A 16,767-nucleotide genomic window follows, 5' to 3' on the forward strand; every position below is an offset into this window, starting at 1 on the left:
AGTGGGGTGTAGCAGTAACACTCTTTATGGAAACTCACCTATCTGAATGAGGAAGTGGGTCGCTTCCTGTGAGAATATGAGCTGATTCTCTAGAGCATTCTGAGAAACAGGATACGTCCAGGGCCAAAACGGACAAAACGGCACGAGCTTGGCAGCAATCTTGGAGATATCACCCGTGTTGTTATCACGAATTACATCAAATGCTAGAGTTCAAGACATAGTTCACTGTCTCTAGCAAGTAATTCTGGTAATATCTCACTAAGCAAAGGTTCAAGACCTCATGGACACCTCTGCCTAAAATGGTATTTCCTGCGTTTTTTATATGATTTTCGCTTTTGATGGTTTTGGTATTACTGGAACTTAGTACCTAAGGTCACTAAGTGTTCACTGGTTCATGCTTTTTCACTTTCGTGAAAGGAACCTTTAGTCTCACTTGTGAGGAGCTAAAGATGAAAGCTCTCATACTATATGATTTTTGCAATCCATAGTATGACCCTGGGGTCAACACATTTTTGTGTGAAGGAGAGGACATTGAAATGACTAGTATGATTTCAACACACAGACGTTCCATATGTCTGTTCGATCAAGCCGGATCATGGAGATTGGGTGTTGACTTACCAAGATTTATCTGTGTTTTTCATGTTTTATTGAGGTTTTCATTCATGTGGGGGATTGTTGGAACAATATTTATTAATTATTATTTTAATGTGTTTAACTAAATAAAATTAATTTGTTGTTTTGTTTGTGAATGAAAAACTTATTAGTCCCACATTGTGGAGTTTCCACTTTTTAGTTGTTTTAAGAGACTATATAAGCTTTTTAGTCCCACAACGGGGAATTCCTCTTCTTAAATTGTTTTATTCCATTATATAAAGAAATTCACTACTTTTGTAAAATCATGGGAAAGGGGTTGCTCTATATTTTAGAGGGACCCCTAAGGGAAAATATTTTATAGCCTTTTTTAAGCATTCTCGATTTTCCTTAACGGTTTTTTTGGATTTGCCAAGCTCAAGTTGAGCATCTACTACATATGCTAGTAGTAGGTGTATTAGGGTGTTTTATCCTGGAGATATCCATCCTGTGAGGGCTATAGCATCACTCTTGAGTGTAGCCGGACGCTAATGTCTTAAGGACAGCGTGTTGAACACGTGACTCACTCTATTTTCCAATGTTTTGTCTTGTTGATGTTGCGGAGATACGGGGAGCTTGTTCGTTTCGTCAAAGCAATCACTTCCATTATAAAGGCTAAGTATCAATAACTTTTGCTTATTTGATTTTTCTTTGTTTTTGGTTATTGCACCCAACACATAGTTTCATATACTTGTGTGCAACAATCAACCATCGATGGCTCATTATGGGTGTCACATAAATATTTATGGATGTCACGGTATCCAAAATTAATTGTGGACCTAACAATGGGTATATTTTTTTTTTGGGTCTCCCCCTAAGTTTCCCATTTTGCAATGGTGGTGCAAAGAGTGGCGGCAAGTTTTTGGTAACGATTAGGGTTTTATCTTTGCTGGACTTTCTACTTTACATGGGCAGTTCCTATCCGGGTATCGCTAACATTGTAACTGGTCTTGGGCTTCGATGAGTTTGTGTCCCCTGGGCCTGGTTTTCTTACAGCTTGTAAGTGTAAGGATTCCATTCTTTTGATCTCCTTGGTCATCTCAGTAATCTCTGCCCTTTCGATTGAAAGGTGTATCCGTTTGTAATTTGCTGTTCAAAGTCTGCTTGTAATAATTCTTATTTCTTCAATCAATATATTCCCTTTTCACGATAAAAAAAAATGTACGTCAGTATTTAATGTTATTCTGCAGTATGCCTATGTCTACGTGATCAAGTTCAGTGTTTGTACACGTGAGCTTTGTGGCTTTGTGATTACTATATTGTATGTTTTTCATAAAAATAAAGACTAATTAAGGGCAATTGCAAGTTAGAATGACATTCTATTAATCATTTTGAATATATAATACATATGAGTTGCTCTATATGTAAAAATAATACACAGATGATTGACTCGATTAAAAATTTTGAATTGCAAAATCAAAGGGGTACAGCGTTCTCATCTCTGAAATAAATTGGGATTATCTTGTTGGCAAACCAATCATGACTGATTCTCAAAAAGCCTTATGAAGACAAGGATGTCGTATGCCAGAATATGTTTTGGAGTTGATGCTAAGTGTACATTCCTAATTGTGCTCCCGTTCCACATTGATAAAAATAAATATGAGGAAGTATCCCTGGAAACCTACTGCTTGCTCTCACTGCAAGAAATTTGGCCATTTAAGTGCAAAATGTAACTCCAACCCAACAATTAAGTATAAGAGAGTGTGGGTTCCTAAGTTTAAGAACTCTATTGAAGTTTCTGTGCCAGCTACAGTTGCTAGGGAACAAACCGTCCGTAACTCAACACAGAGTTGAGCCAATCCTTTGGTGGCTAATTTGGTGGAATCTCGGTCCACAAATGAGGCTCCAGATGGGAGTGGGAGGGATGAGGTCGGGGACTTGTTATGATGACGTCCCAATCTTTAACTGTGGAGTGCACATCCTATACTAGAAAAAACAAGAATTCAGGTAGAAAAGGAAATAAGCAGGTTCCAACTTGCTGTTTAAATACTGTCTAAGATATGATTGCAAGTGCGGATTCAAGTGAAGTTCCCCCAGAATAGAAAGGAAGACTTAAGAGAAGAAGAAAACAGAGTCAAGGATGTTGATGAGACAAGTGAAGAGCCTTATGAAGAATCTGAATTTGAAACTGACAAAGATGATGATAAACTACGAGTTCATTTTTTATTTCGCGTTGCGTGATCAATAGAAATTTCAAATTGCAAGGAGCATTGTTATTTTTCCATGTGGATTCTTTTCCTGACTAATGTTCTACATAATTTTCAAACATATACAGACGATCCGTTACGGATTGATTTCGGTAGCTTAATTTTGAACAATCTTATGTTAATAACGATCTAGTCATATATCAAACTCGACAGGATCGATTGAACGTGAAGGAATAAATGGTGTAGGTGTAACTAGTAAAATTGTTACTTTTCATGGACAACGTTTATAAGCAGTCGAAAGTTCATCTCTTAAGTGATTAAGTCATTTCAGCAATCGATTACTTAGACATCTCTATTTTTACTTTTACACCAAATTAAGGGTATATGTTTTCTTACAAATAGTTAGAATTAACCAACATGTGTACAAGATTTGAACGAATAACTTATCATACTTGTTAATGTTATTTTCAAGATTAGAGTGTATTAGATTTAATCACCTTTTAATTACTCTTAACACAATAAGTTTTACGAGGAGAAATGCTAAACCGGCCGTGGATTTTAAGGAATACGCCGTGTGAGAGAGTGCTGAGATCCACTTTAGCCCAATACCAACTCCAGTGCTAAGATGCTTGAGGATATATCTAGGATGATCAGTCTGGTATCGTTGTTTTATGAATTTTCTCCATCAGCCACGACTGTTTTAGTAATCATTTTTAAATGGTTTAGCTGCATGCATTATCGCATCGCTAATCAATGATCATACTATTTTGCATCCTTATCAATGGGATAGTTAGTTAGAAGTACGTACGTAAAGTGTAGTCAATTTTTATAACAGTTTTTCAAATTGTTTCAGTGCAGTAGACATGTAGGTAGCATGGTGAAGAAGCACATGCCAAATCTAATTCTTTCATCGATCAAATCAAAATGTGTTCCAAACCATTCCCGATTCTAGCTAACAAATACCATTGAAACCCTAATTTAATTTGAACAAAACCTACTAAAAATTTTCGGCTTTCAAGAGTTGAATGGAGATGGCTATGGTTTGCAAAGTCCTTTATTTTTACTTTTACACCAAATTAAGGGTATACGTTTTCTTACAAATAGTTGGAATTAACTAACATGTGTACAAGATTTGAACGAATAACTTATGATACTTGTTAATGTTGTTTCCAAGATTAGAGTGTATTAGATTTAACTCACCTTTTAATTACTCTTGACACAATGAGTCTTACAAGGAAAAATGCTAAACAGAAAATGGGCTATTCGGCCAAAAAGCATTTTTCCCGGTTCAGATGGACGGGTAAACTTTTTCCCTGGGTCAAATGGACGGGACATATTTTTAATTGAAACGGACAGAAGTGCCCTTACAAAATATCTTCTCATTAGGAAACAAGCATACAGAATATCGATCTCCCTCTCTCCACAACGTTCTTCAACTGCTCTCCACCATCTCCACAAAGTTCTTCATATGTTGTCCACCATCTCTAGAAGAAATTGGTTTCTCCAACGTCTCTTCGACATCAAACCATATCATTCGAAATGGTTTAATCACAGTTTCTTCACCCAGAACAATATCATAAACTTGTTTTCATCCACCGTATCGTCGCCATCAACTAGTTGAAATCAGTTTCTCCACCGTATGCAAAACATCAACACCACTACATCAACTTGGTTTCATCAGATTAAAGGTTTCTAGGGTTTCAATAGATCAGTTCAGTTTCTTCTAAGAAATTAAGGCTTCAATCGATCAGTTCAGTTTCTTCTAAGAAATTAGGGTTTCAATCGATCAGTTCAGTTTCTTCTAAGAAATTAGGGTTTCAATCGATCAGTTTCATGTCTACTAAAACTCGTAAGTTTTCATACCCTAACTTTATTTTGAATTTATTTTCAGAATTTCATGATTTATTTGTTGAATTAGTTGATTTTTTTTTTTCATTTCACTGGATGTGTGGATGTTACTGGGTTTCATTTGGTTGTTGTATGAATTGTATGTTATGGATGAAATTGGTTTGCATCTGGTTATTTGAGTTTTTTCAATGTTATTAATTAAAACTGTTCAAGTGTATGTTATGGATGAATTTGGTTTTCATCTGGGTATATGAATTGTATTAGCAGGTTTAAACTATAATGGAACTGGTTTCATCCAGTTTTAAACTGCATTATATATTGTTTCAGCAGACTAAAACTAGATGAAAACAGTTTGGGCAATTTAACAAAGTGTCCAGCTTCCTACCATATATTTAATAAACCGGCCAAAAAATTTAAATCTTTTATAAAGTGGCCTTTCTGTTAGATATAACACCTGGTCCCACCAAAATGGTCCACCAAGCTGACTTAGTCAATCATGGGGCTTAAAATTACCACTACATCCTCACCCTTATGTTATCGATTCTTTTTTTCATTCATTTCTTCTTGTTTATGTTTGTCTCTCTCTGTATCTCAATTCTTCTCATCGAACTCGGATGATTGATGAAAATAGAAGTGATCTCACAAGCAGTCAATACCGAAGATGTGGTTATTAGTGAAGAAGAAGAAGAATGGTTTATTAGTGATATTTGACAATTTTAAAGTTTTTAGGGTTTTGCTGGATGCAGCAGCGAAGCTGAAGTACAAATCGAAGATGAAGTTGAAATCGGGGATGAAGAAATCAAAATCCAGGTAAGAATTTTAGAACCCACACGTTAATTAACTTAGTCTTTAATGAAAACACATGTTTGGATGGTGAAATCAATTGATTTCGATTGTTTGAATTCTAGGGTTTGGGGCTCTTTCCTTTTCTTTTTTTTTTTGTTTAATCAATTGACTTAATTTGCAGTTGTGATTGAATCATCGATGTAGAGAAGAACAAAGAGGAAGAATGAGTCTTGGCTGAAGAGAAATCAAGAAGAGAAAAATGCAGGATCGTGTTCGAAGATAAGAAGAAGCTGTGAATGTTGATTTCCATGGGTTTTTGATGAACTAGGAAGTTAGGGTTTGTCGAGATGATGTGAAATGGAATATATATAAGACATGAAAGAAATTGGGGAGATTGACAAAAATCAGGGTTTGAAGTGCAGTTCAAGTAGTTGTTGAGTATCTGTGACAGATTTGAAGCAATGGGTTTGTTCTTGAATTCAAATTGACAAGTATTAAGATATTTTGATGTTCTGCTGCTTTAGTTTATGATGAGCAGGTGTTGGTAGTCACTGGCAAGGATGTAAAATGGATAGTTGTTAACCAAGCAATAACCAGGTTATGAAAAGTTGCTTGAGTTGAGCTCAAGTTGTGAGTAGTTTTGATCTGAGATGATAACTCATGTGGTGTTGTTGTTTTTTAGAAAGGAAGAAGAGTTGTTGTGGTTGATTGGCTAAGAAGATGATGTTGCTGCTGAAATGAAATTGCAGGTGCAGTTGCAATTGGTGGTTGTTACAGGGAGAAAATGAGAAGTGGTTGCATCTGTTGGCTCATGTTGTGATCATGAAGTTGTTGCAGGGGTTCTAAGTTCAACAAAATGCAAGGATTAATGGGTTTGATTTGTTTCTCTTGTTGCTTACAGGAAGATGAAACTGAGATGACATTAGTGTTATAACTAGGTTCGATGTCAGTTAAGATGAGAAGGAGAGTAAGAGGATGGCTTTGTTTGAATGAGTCTTGGCTGAAGAGAAATCAAGTAGTTCTGGTGGTGTTGGAATTGTAGTATATGAGTTTGTGGTGCTATTGAAGGTTGGTGTGGTTTTAGTGGAGCTTATAGGTGTCGGTGTAGCTGAAATGAAATTGCAATGGGTTGCAGGTCCAAGATAACAAAACAATGTGTTGTTGTGCTGCAGAGAAGCTACAAAAATGACTTAGATGTATGCTAGGACTGTGCACGGGTGAAGAGTATAATGGCTTGAATATGGCTCAGGCGAGTTGACTCACCAATCCAGACTGACTCACCGAGGGTTAAACTGTCTTTTACTAAGGAGTTTAACTGACACGCGTGTATTTAACGACTGTTAACAGTTTTTTGAAAAAAACGGATGGAAAAGGTCAATCTCGGCCACTTTATATAAACATTCAAAAAAACGGCCATTTTGTGAAATAAATTACAAAAACATGGCCACTTTATTAAAAAGCCCAAACAGTTTCATCCAGGTTTCGTCTGCAGTGTACATGTCTAAAAGTTTCATCCAATTGTATGTCTTGGATGCCATTGATATGTACTTCGCCATCAACACTGTGGGGTTAAGCAACTTGTTAGGATATATGTAACTTGTTTGCATTTCTTGTTGGTCCTAATTTTCAAGGAATATGAGACTAATAACATCATATTATTGTTCGCTAAAATTTGATCCATATAACATGTTTATAATTTTAATGTCTAACTGAGATGAAATTAGTATGATTATAACTTGAAGGATGTAACGGGTTTGCTCCTTAGGAATGAAGTGTTGGTGGAGACTATGTTTATATGAATCAATAGCATTATTATTTATATGAATTGTTTGCTCCTTAGGAATAAAGGATGTAACTGAGATGAAATTAGTATGGGTATAACTTATACTGAGCAGCAGCAGTATATATGTTCATATGCACAGATCAAGGCAAAAGATAAACTGGAAACAAGGTTGATCACCATTTTCTATCCTATATGTACCTGACTGAAACTGACATTTACTATAATCTGTAGCTAACTGGAATTTCACACTTTGGTTACTCACTCGATAGTCAGTTTCATCTGTAATTTCCAAAAAAAAAAAAAATTACTCATTGGATGGTCACTTAATCACCACCACGAAGACGGTTATAACCATTTCTATCTACTAATTGTAGGTTTTATCTGATTTAATTATTTTATGATTTTGAAGTTGGTTTCATCTGCTTCTTAATTTAACCCTAATCTTCTCAGATGCTCAGTTTAGGAAAATTTTACACATTACCCATTTAAAATTGAACGAAACTGGAATCATCCATCTAGGTTCATTTAAATCTTGTCAAAGTTGTTGTAAATTTGATTATTTTTTTTATGAAATTGGTGTGTATGAGGTGAAATTGGTGTATATGTTGTGAAGTTGTGTTGAGTTGATATTGGTGAACCGGTGTTAGTATAAAATAGGATGACATGACTAGTTTCATCCGTCCAGGTTTAATATGTGATATAAAGTTATTTTTGATAGGATGTAACTGGTTTCATCCAGGTTTAATATGTGGTGTACAGGGTTTCATGTATATTTACGCAAGGATGAAAACAGTTTCGTTCAGGTTTAATTGTGATATACATGCTTTTATCCAGTTTTATACTATGATGAAACTGGTTTCATCAAAGATTAATATGTGATAAATGATCATTATAAATGAACTATTATCTAAAATTGTTGTGGGAATTATAAAAGCAGGAGCAATAACGAAGAACAAAGAGTAGGTCGTGACATCAAGTGAATTTGGAACGAAGCATATGCATGATGTGAAGTGAATTTGGGACGAAGCATATGCATGATTTGTAAGTTTTTTGCTAAAGGAAGAAAATAAGAAAAATAAGTTGATATGGCAGGTTTATATGAAATCCTCAATAACGAAACAAGGAAGTTACAGGAAGAAAAATGACAATTAAAACTATGTCGTTTCATTAGGTTGTTTAGAACTATAACTCTACGAAAGTTGTTGATGTAGTTTGCCTAAGTTTCTTGTTTGTAAATTTTATGTTTGCAAACATTTAAAAAATGTAAATTGTGAATTCTGATTTATCTATGTATATATTGCTTAATTACAAGTCAATAGATATGAAAACTTAACTTAAAATTAGTCATAATATTATTTGCAGGTAAATTCTATGATCTTTGTCAAAATATGCAAGATGAAAACATGTTTTTTCGTCAGTATACGTAGATGAAACTGGTTACATCCTGAAACAACATTTATTTTGTCAGAATATATATTCGGGATGAAACTAGTTTCATCTGGACGAAAACATTTTTTTGTCAGAATATACGCAGGATGAAACTGGTTTCATTTAGGAGAAAAAATGTTTGTATCAGAATATATGCAGGTGAAACTAGTTTCATTCAGACGAAAATATTTTTTTGTCAGAATATGCGAGATGATTTAACAAATAGTAACTAAACAATTTAGAATGATAAAAACGATGAAATCTTTTTCTAAATCTTTAAATAACATTCATATGATTCAACTTCCCTTTACAAAGTAATGATCAATTTGTATATTTATAACTAAAACTTGTATGGAGATGATTACATTGAGCGATCAATACATTTAAAACTTATCATTTGCCTTCTCGAATACATGATCTGCAGCGATGGCACCATTTGCATCAACCATCTTGATCTTCGTGTTATCCTTTTGATATAATCCACCCCTTTGATCTGTTGCTTCCGTTTTGGCTCCACACATTAACCCCTGCAACCCAAAACCTGTCCGTCCAAAAAATCACAAAACTGGATACAAATATTTCTCATTCTAAAGCATCTACAATCACATAAGACACTAGTTGAAAATATTAGATGCCAATATATTTCTCTACAATTACTCATCTAAAGTCCAACCCTCAACTTCGATACACTTACACAACTACATATCTTATTTCATCCCCTACATGTTCCAGCATAAACCACCAGCCCTACCACTGACCATCAGCATAATCCACCAGACCCATCACCTTCACCACCCACAACTGAGTACCAACATATTCCACCCACACCCAAAAAACTCACCACCCTTACCACTCACAAACCAACCTAACAATAATGAAAATAAATCTGTTTACAAACATGAAAATTAAATCCAATATTACAAACAATAAAATCAAACGCTTCTTTTTTAAATCAGATCGTTATTAAAACAACCATAGATTAGGAACAATATTATACTAAGATAAAACATTTGTTGAATATTTACTCTTAATTTGATATTTGCGTACAATCCGACTATTTTCTGAATGTTTCTCAAACAACCCTCAAAATACACGAAAAAGTGTTGGTTAATCTTCAAAATAGAAATCACTAACAAGTTGGTTAGGATAAGAATAGGAAATACATGAAGTTCTAAGAATTAGGAGCTAGCTAAGTTCTAAGAAAAGGAAAGACATGTAATAAGGTAATAGGACTAGGAAAAGGAATTCATAGTTCTATATATATATATGATCACCAAAGTTGTGGTTGATCATATGAGCAAGATTAGAGCTTGCGTTTAGTTTTGAGAGATTTTCTAAACATCAATAAAGAGAGTTGTCTTTATATAAGCTAAGTTTCATCTTGCAGTTGCCATTAAAAAGAACCTAAATTTTTTAAAAGGTCACATCATCAATGAATACTGAAACCACTAATCACAACGAATCAAAGGTTTTAAATGTATATAAGCTTTCAATCATATAAAAATAAAACCAAAATTAGAAGAAATTAGTTTTGTTGAACTTAACAAAACTGGAATCAAAGTACCAATCAAGGTTGTTCAAAACAGTAGAATAAAATTTACCGTAATAGAAGAAAGATCGGAGAATAATCGGATTGTATGCAAATCAAACTTGAACGTCGAACAGATTAACAAGTTGAAGTTTTCTTCAGATCTAAAACTCAAAACCAGAGCTCGTCTTCTGTTAACGAGAAACAAAGACATTGATTCTACAAAAAATCTTTAAGGATATTTTGGTCAGTCATAATTATATTTTTCTAATATTCTTGGGCAGATTACTCATAATAGATAATTGAACAGTAATTTTTTGATTGTTGTCCATATAAACAGTATCAAAAGTTATCAGTCTGTTTCACCCAGGAATTGTTGGTTTTGGTCTTTTTAACCAATTTTGTGAATGCTAAACAGTTCGTGGATTTGAAGGAATACTTCGTGTGAGAGAGTGCTGAGATCCACTTTAGCCCATTACCAACTCCAGTGGTAAGATGCTTGAGGATATATCTACGGTGATCAGTCTGGTATCGTTGCTTTATGAATTTTCTCCATCAGCCACGACTGTTTTAATGATCATTTTTAAATGGTTTAGGTGCATGCATTATCGCATCGCTTATCAATGATCGTAGCATTTTGCATCCTTATCAATGGGATAGTTAGTTAGAAGTACGTACGTAAAGTGCAGTCAATTTTCATAGCAGTTTTTCAAATTGTTTCAGTGCAGTAGAAATGTAGGTAGCATGGTGTAGATGCACACGCCAAATCTAATTCTTTCGTCGATCAAATCAAAATGTGTTCCAAACCATTTCCGATTCTACCAACAAATACCATTGAAACCCTAATTTAATTTGAACAAGACCTATTAAAAAATTTCGGCTTTCAAGAGTTGAACGAAGATGCGTATGGTTTGTGAAGTCCTTTTTTTTTTTTTTTCTGAAATAGGTTTCTGAAGTACTTCCTTCTTAGCTTCTGCATCTAACTACGAGTAATTTGCTCCAACAGTATCTTGTTAGTTGGTAGCTCTCATGGACACCTTTGGTGACTAACTAGCTTCTCAAAAATGAGTATCAACCACTTGGAAGTGGTGGATCCTACCTGAATGTGTTACAGTTACAAATTTAATTTTTAAGTAGTTTTGTTTTAGTATGTGCTTCTGTTTCGTCTAGTCTGTTATGAGAATAACTTAAGTGGATTTACTCGGTTCAACTAGTTTTAACGTGGTTAGTTGAATCCCTAGTCAGTAGGAGTCATTAGTTGTTTTTTGAATTAGTGTGTTTACTTTCCCGGTTTGTAGGATTTACGGTTGCATGAGAATATCTTGTATCCTTATTTATAGAGATATGAATGGAAGGAAAAGATATGCATTGAATCATTAAAAAACTTTTGTTTAACATCTTTGTTATTCGGAGGCTAGGGCTCCTCTATAGGCCTTGGACGCCAGGGTTCGTCAGTAAACCCTTCTATCTATTTTTTTTCATTATCTTCTTCTTAACCATCACCAATCGATCTCCATTACCATATCAACTAGTGTGTTCGTAACAAGTGGTATCAGAACAGGTTTTTGCTTCCGCAAAACACAATATCCTAAAATATCTATCTTGCAACCATTGCTTCCCAGAAAAACTATTATTCTACTTTCTTTCCCCCAAACCAGCATAAAAATCAAAAAATGGATGCCAAGGTTGAGAATTTAGAAAAAACTACATAAGATTTAAAAGAAATAATGATTGAAAATCAAAAGGTCATTGTTGAAAAAATAACCGCTCTAACTGATCTCCTCGGAAAGTTTGTTCTCATGCAAACTAATACAGAAGGTGATGAAAAACGTTCAACCGGTGAGAAACAACAATCAGATGAAGGTAAAGGTTCTTTTTCAAAAACTTCTGCAAAACTGAAAAGTGGTGTTAAACTAGTTTTTCCAAGCTTCAAGGTCATAGATGATCCTACTAGTTGGTTATGTAGAGTTGGGCAGTACTTTTTTCTTCATGAAATTCCGCAAAGTGAAAAGGTTTCTTATGCTTCTTATCATCTTGATAATGATGCACAAATATGGTACCAAATGTTGAAGCAAGAGATGATTTACGTCACTTGGGAAGACTTCAAATTTGCACTCCAAAATCGCTATGGTCCGAATAATTTTTTTGATTTCTTCGGAGAACTAAGTAAGCTGAAACAGACTGGAAGTGTTGAAGACTATCAAAATCAATTCGAAAAGTTATTAGCAAAATCTGGTTCACTACCACAGTCTAGGCAAGTAAGTTTGTTTGTTAGTGGATTGCGTGATTCGATTCGAGCTGATGTGCAGGCAAATAAACCAGCAACACTATCAAAAGAAATAGGATTGGCACGTCTGTTTGAGGCTCGTGATAAGTCACAAGTATTCGATGTTACTCCAACAAAAACTCAAGGTTAGGTCCCTGTGAAACAGTTGACTACTTTGGAATTACAAGAACGAAGGAAAAAGAGGCTTTGCTTCAACTGTGATGAGATGTTCAAACCTGGACATCGATGCAAAAAATTGATTATGATAACACCGGTCATCGAATAAATTGATGGAGACCATGTGATGGAAGGTGACAGTCCATAGCCGGACAAGGCTTAACTTAAGGGGGAAGGAGTTGTTACAGTTACAAATTTAATTTTTAAGTAGTTTTGTCTTAGTATGTGCTTCTGTTTCTTTTAGTCTGTTACGAGAATAACTTAAGTGGATTTACTCGTTCAACTAGTTGTGAACGTGGTTAGTTGAATCCCTAGTCAGTAGGAGTCATTAGTTGTCTTTTGAATTAGTGTGTTTACTTTACTAGTTTGTAGGATTTACGGTTGCATGAGAATATCTTGTATCCTTATTTAAAGAGATATGAATGGAAGGAAAAGATATGCATTGAATTATTAGATTACTTTTGTTTAACATCTTTGTTATTTGGAGGCTAGGGCTCCTCTATAGGCCTTGGACGCCAGGGTTCGTCAGTAAACTCTTCTATCTATATTTTCTTCATTATCTTCTTCTTAACCATCCCCAATCCATCTCCATTACCATGTCAACTAGTGTGTTCGTAACAGACTGCCATTACCATGTCAACTAGTGTGTTCGTAACAGACTGCCATGGATCAGTGTGGGAGAGATACGTAAGAGCTATTTACATGGCTATCTTGAAAACAGCTAGCCAACAACACATCGTATCTTTTCACTAGAAAGATGGGTTTACTCTTGAAACCGCCCATATGAATACCAGGATGGTTAATCATGTATGTTACATGGATTCAAGAACGGTGGTTGGATGTTGTTGGTATGGACGTAAATGGAAGTAGGGGGGCGAAGGAAAAAAATGAGATATTGATAGTCATAGCACTTCGTATCCACGATACTAAAATTCAAGAGGGATTTACTGTTTAGTCCAAAAAATACGACCCGGGTTACTGGCTAGTCCAGCGCCAAAAAATATTTATTCCCTAATCCAAAAAAATTTTGAAAAGAGTAAAATTACTCTACTAACCCTAATATATAACATTATGTATAATAATACATATGTTACTACATATTACATATGTAGTATACTAGTTACTACTAGTAGCTAGTATACTAGTAGTAATATGTTATGTATTGATACTACATGTCAATATGTAGTATGTTATGTGATATGTAGTATGTTTGATTTGTAGTATGTTATATATTGATACTACATACTGATATGCAGTATGTTATGTATTGATACTACATATCAAAAAAAATTGTTATGTATTGATACTACATATTTTACTACTAGTACTAGTTACTATACTATAGTAGTATACTAGTATACTAGTTTAGTATAGTAAAGTAGTTACATAATTTACTAGTAACAATAAGATATTTTTGTTACTACTATTACAGTACATATTAATATGCAGTATCACCGTATTGATATTACTAGTATGTAGTAACATAGTACTAGTAACATTTACATGTGTTGATACTAATTAGACCTGGAAGGGTGTTTTAGTAATTTATAAAATACACTTTATAGTCTCCACGAAGTTTTTGGACTAGAGAGTAAATCTTTTCCACGGATGGACTAACCATTAACTGGGTCTGCTAGAACTGGACTAGCCAGTAATTCCTACAAAATTCAACAACTTCATGTATCATTTGACCGACGGATATAGAGTTTATGACGGATAGGATAGGGCTATATATGGCAGTATTAGAACCTACTATAGATGGTCCTCGAGGAAATTGCCAATTTGGGCATGTACTTCGAGTTTATGACGCTGACACTAATGATAGACAAAAAAAAAGTGAGAAAAAAAGAATCCCCACGATGTGATATTTCGATACCGTCGTACGTTAGGTTTCACATGGCTAGTCGCGTAAAAGAAAATATAGACATGGACAACTCATAATGCCAGTGAACAGTTGATCAACTTATTTCTATATAAACTCGTTCGACCAACATGGATTCAGCATCAGTTTCTCTATTTTTCTATAGTTCGACTTCCATATTCTTTTGTGCATACATTAGGGCGACAATCATCAAATATCAATGGCTCAAAATGGTGATTTTGGTATAGTTGGGAAACTTGTAATTGAATTGGAGGTCAGTTCCCCTGCTGATAAGTTTTATACTATTTTCAAGCACCAAAAAGATGTCCCAAAGGCAATTCCTCATCTTTTCACTGACGGCAAAGTTATCGAAGGAGATGCAAGACGCTCCGGTTGTATCAAGGAGTGGAAGTATGTCCTTGGTATGTATAAATACACTATATATTGCAATTTTAATCCATGTAGTTGTGCATGATTTGATTTGTTAATTTGATTTATGTTTTGCAACTTCGCACCAATCGTGCATGCAAAGGGTAAAACGATCTCCGTAACAGAAAAAACAACACATAACGATGAAACAAAGACGTTGCATCACCGTATATTTGAAGGAGATTTGATGAAGGATTACAAGAAGTTTGATTCAATAATTGAAGTTAATCCAAAGCCAACTGGACATGGAAGCATTGTGACTTGGTCTTTTGTGTATGAGAAAATCAACAAGAATTCCCCAACCCCCTTTGCTTATCTTCCTTTCTGCTATCAGGCTATTGAAGACATCAACAATCACCTAGCTGCTTCGGAATAAATTATGGATATATGACATCTATGCATGAATCCAAGTGTAACTTGGTGTCATATAAGCCAAATTAATATCTAAATAAATCATAGATGCTTTCTATATGGAAAATAAATAAATATGTATAAGCCATATCTATATGGCTTCTATGTATCCTATCTAAATAAATAAATATCATATGTCGAAGCTCTATGAAAAAAAAAATGTAAGAGACCATAAGTATATGGCTTCTATGTATACCATCTAAATAAATGAATGTGATAAGATCGAAACTTATTGGGTACATGCTTAGGCAATTATATACCAGCCTGTTGTTTGTTAATTTAGTCCAACGTAAACTGATATTCCTGTTATGTTTGTGTTTCAAGGGTATACTTGCAAGTAACAATGGTAACTACCATTTCTATTGGAAGGTACTTTTTCTTTGATCAATAAATAAAAATGTAGCAATGAATGAGCAAGTGCACTGTGCACATACAAACGCCCTCTTACTTTAGATTCTAAAAAGCCTCAAGAAAATGTAAGATGCAACTCCTTAGCAGTGAAACCTGTTTCGAGGCATACTGATTTTTTTCAAGGCATATTGAAAAATGTCAAAATAAGGTCAGTAAATAAAAAATATCATCATCCTTTATCTACCGTTTTTGATAATGGCATAACTACCCTTATTTAACTAGTGTTAATGATTATGATTAGTTTTAATAATAATGATTAATTAGGATTGTCAATGATTGACTAAGTTAAGTTGTTAATTAGTTGGAAAAAAAATATGATTTTTTAGTAAGAGTGGGTTTTAGAGAGAGGAAGAAGAAGTGAAAAAAAAATAGGGTTTCTGAGATTTGAGGATTTGAAGCCAAATCCAGAGGACGAATACATTAATGAAGAACCTTCTGCTAATAATACACAGGTATACTCGTATACGACGTCTAATCTCTCTTTTTTAGCTCAAAAAAATGAAATTTTCCAAACTTCTTCGGAGTTCAATACTTGGTTCGGTTGAAATATAAGAACCGAACTTCTCACGGGAAGAATAGTTCGGCTTGTTCGATATAAAGTTCGGCTAATAATTCAAAGTTCGCATAAAGTATATACTAAGTTCGGCCTTAAAGAACATAGTTCGGCCAATAACTAAAAAAGTTTGAGACACACAGTGTGATGTTCGGCTTAAAACCTATACAAGTTAAATCAGCCAAACTGTATTGCATTAAACTCCTCCAAGCTTACATGTTCGGTTGAAAACATTAAACAGTCGAATGTTCCGAACTTCGTTGATCCCTAGTTCGGGCTGAAAATTGAATTACTAATTCCATCCGAACTGATCTTCCACATAGCAAAAAAAAATAAGAAAATGCCTAAATTCGTCTGTTTTTGTCGCAAACTTTTGGGCCGAACCAATTTTTGATAATCAAAGAAATCCTATTCTATCGATCAAACTAAGCAATAATGGTCAAAATCTAGATGGGTTTTTGTGAAATACCTTCTAATATACATTATGGGAGGGTTTATGGAGGGGGTTC

At 34.4% G+C, this 16,767-nt stretch overlaps 1 protein-coding gene across 2 annotated transcripts; it reads left to right on the forward strand.

Moving 5' to 3' along the window:
* The first annotated feature begins 14,612 nt into the window (after positions 1–14,612).
* LOC113325404 (major latex protein 146-like) lies at positions 14,613–15,533 on the forward strand. Of its 2 annotated transcripts, none has more exons than XM_026573597.1 (2): positions 14,613–14,876; positions 14,985–15,533. In XM_026573597.1, exons 1-2 carry the CDS (start codon positions 14,675–14,677, stop codon positions 15,257–15,259), a joined length of 477 nt encoding a protein of 158 aa, XP_026429382.1. In that variant the 5' UTR covers positions 14,613–14,674; the 3' UTR covers positions 15,260–15,533. The 2 variants fall into 2 exon arrangements, with proteins under 2 accessions (XP_026429382.1, XP_026429383.1); XM_026573598.1 differs by having other exon boundaries at positions 15,009–15,533.
* Positions 15,534–16,767: the final 1,234 nt, after the last annotated feature.

The sequence above is a fragment of the Papaver somniferum genome, chromosome 11, assembly GCF_003573695.1.
Source record: "Papaver somniferum cultivar HN1 chromosome 11, ASM357369v1, whole genome shotgun sequence".
Lineage (NCBI taxonomy): Eukaryota > Viridiplantae > Streptophyta > Magnoliopsida > Ranunculales > Papaveraceae > Papaver > Papaver somniferum.

Bases quoted from the DNA above. Each gene is read 5' to 3' on its own strand.
- LOC113325404 (XM_026573597.1), top strand. From the start codon at position 14,675: ATGGCTCAAAATGGTGATTTTGGTATAGTTGGGAAACTTGTAATTGAA. The intron at 14,877-14,984 runs GTATGTATAAAT...TCGTGCATGCAA, and splicing joins GGAGTGGAAGTATGTCCTTG to AGGGTAAAACGATCTCCGTA.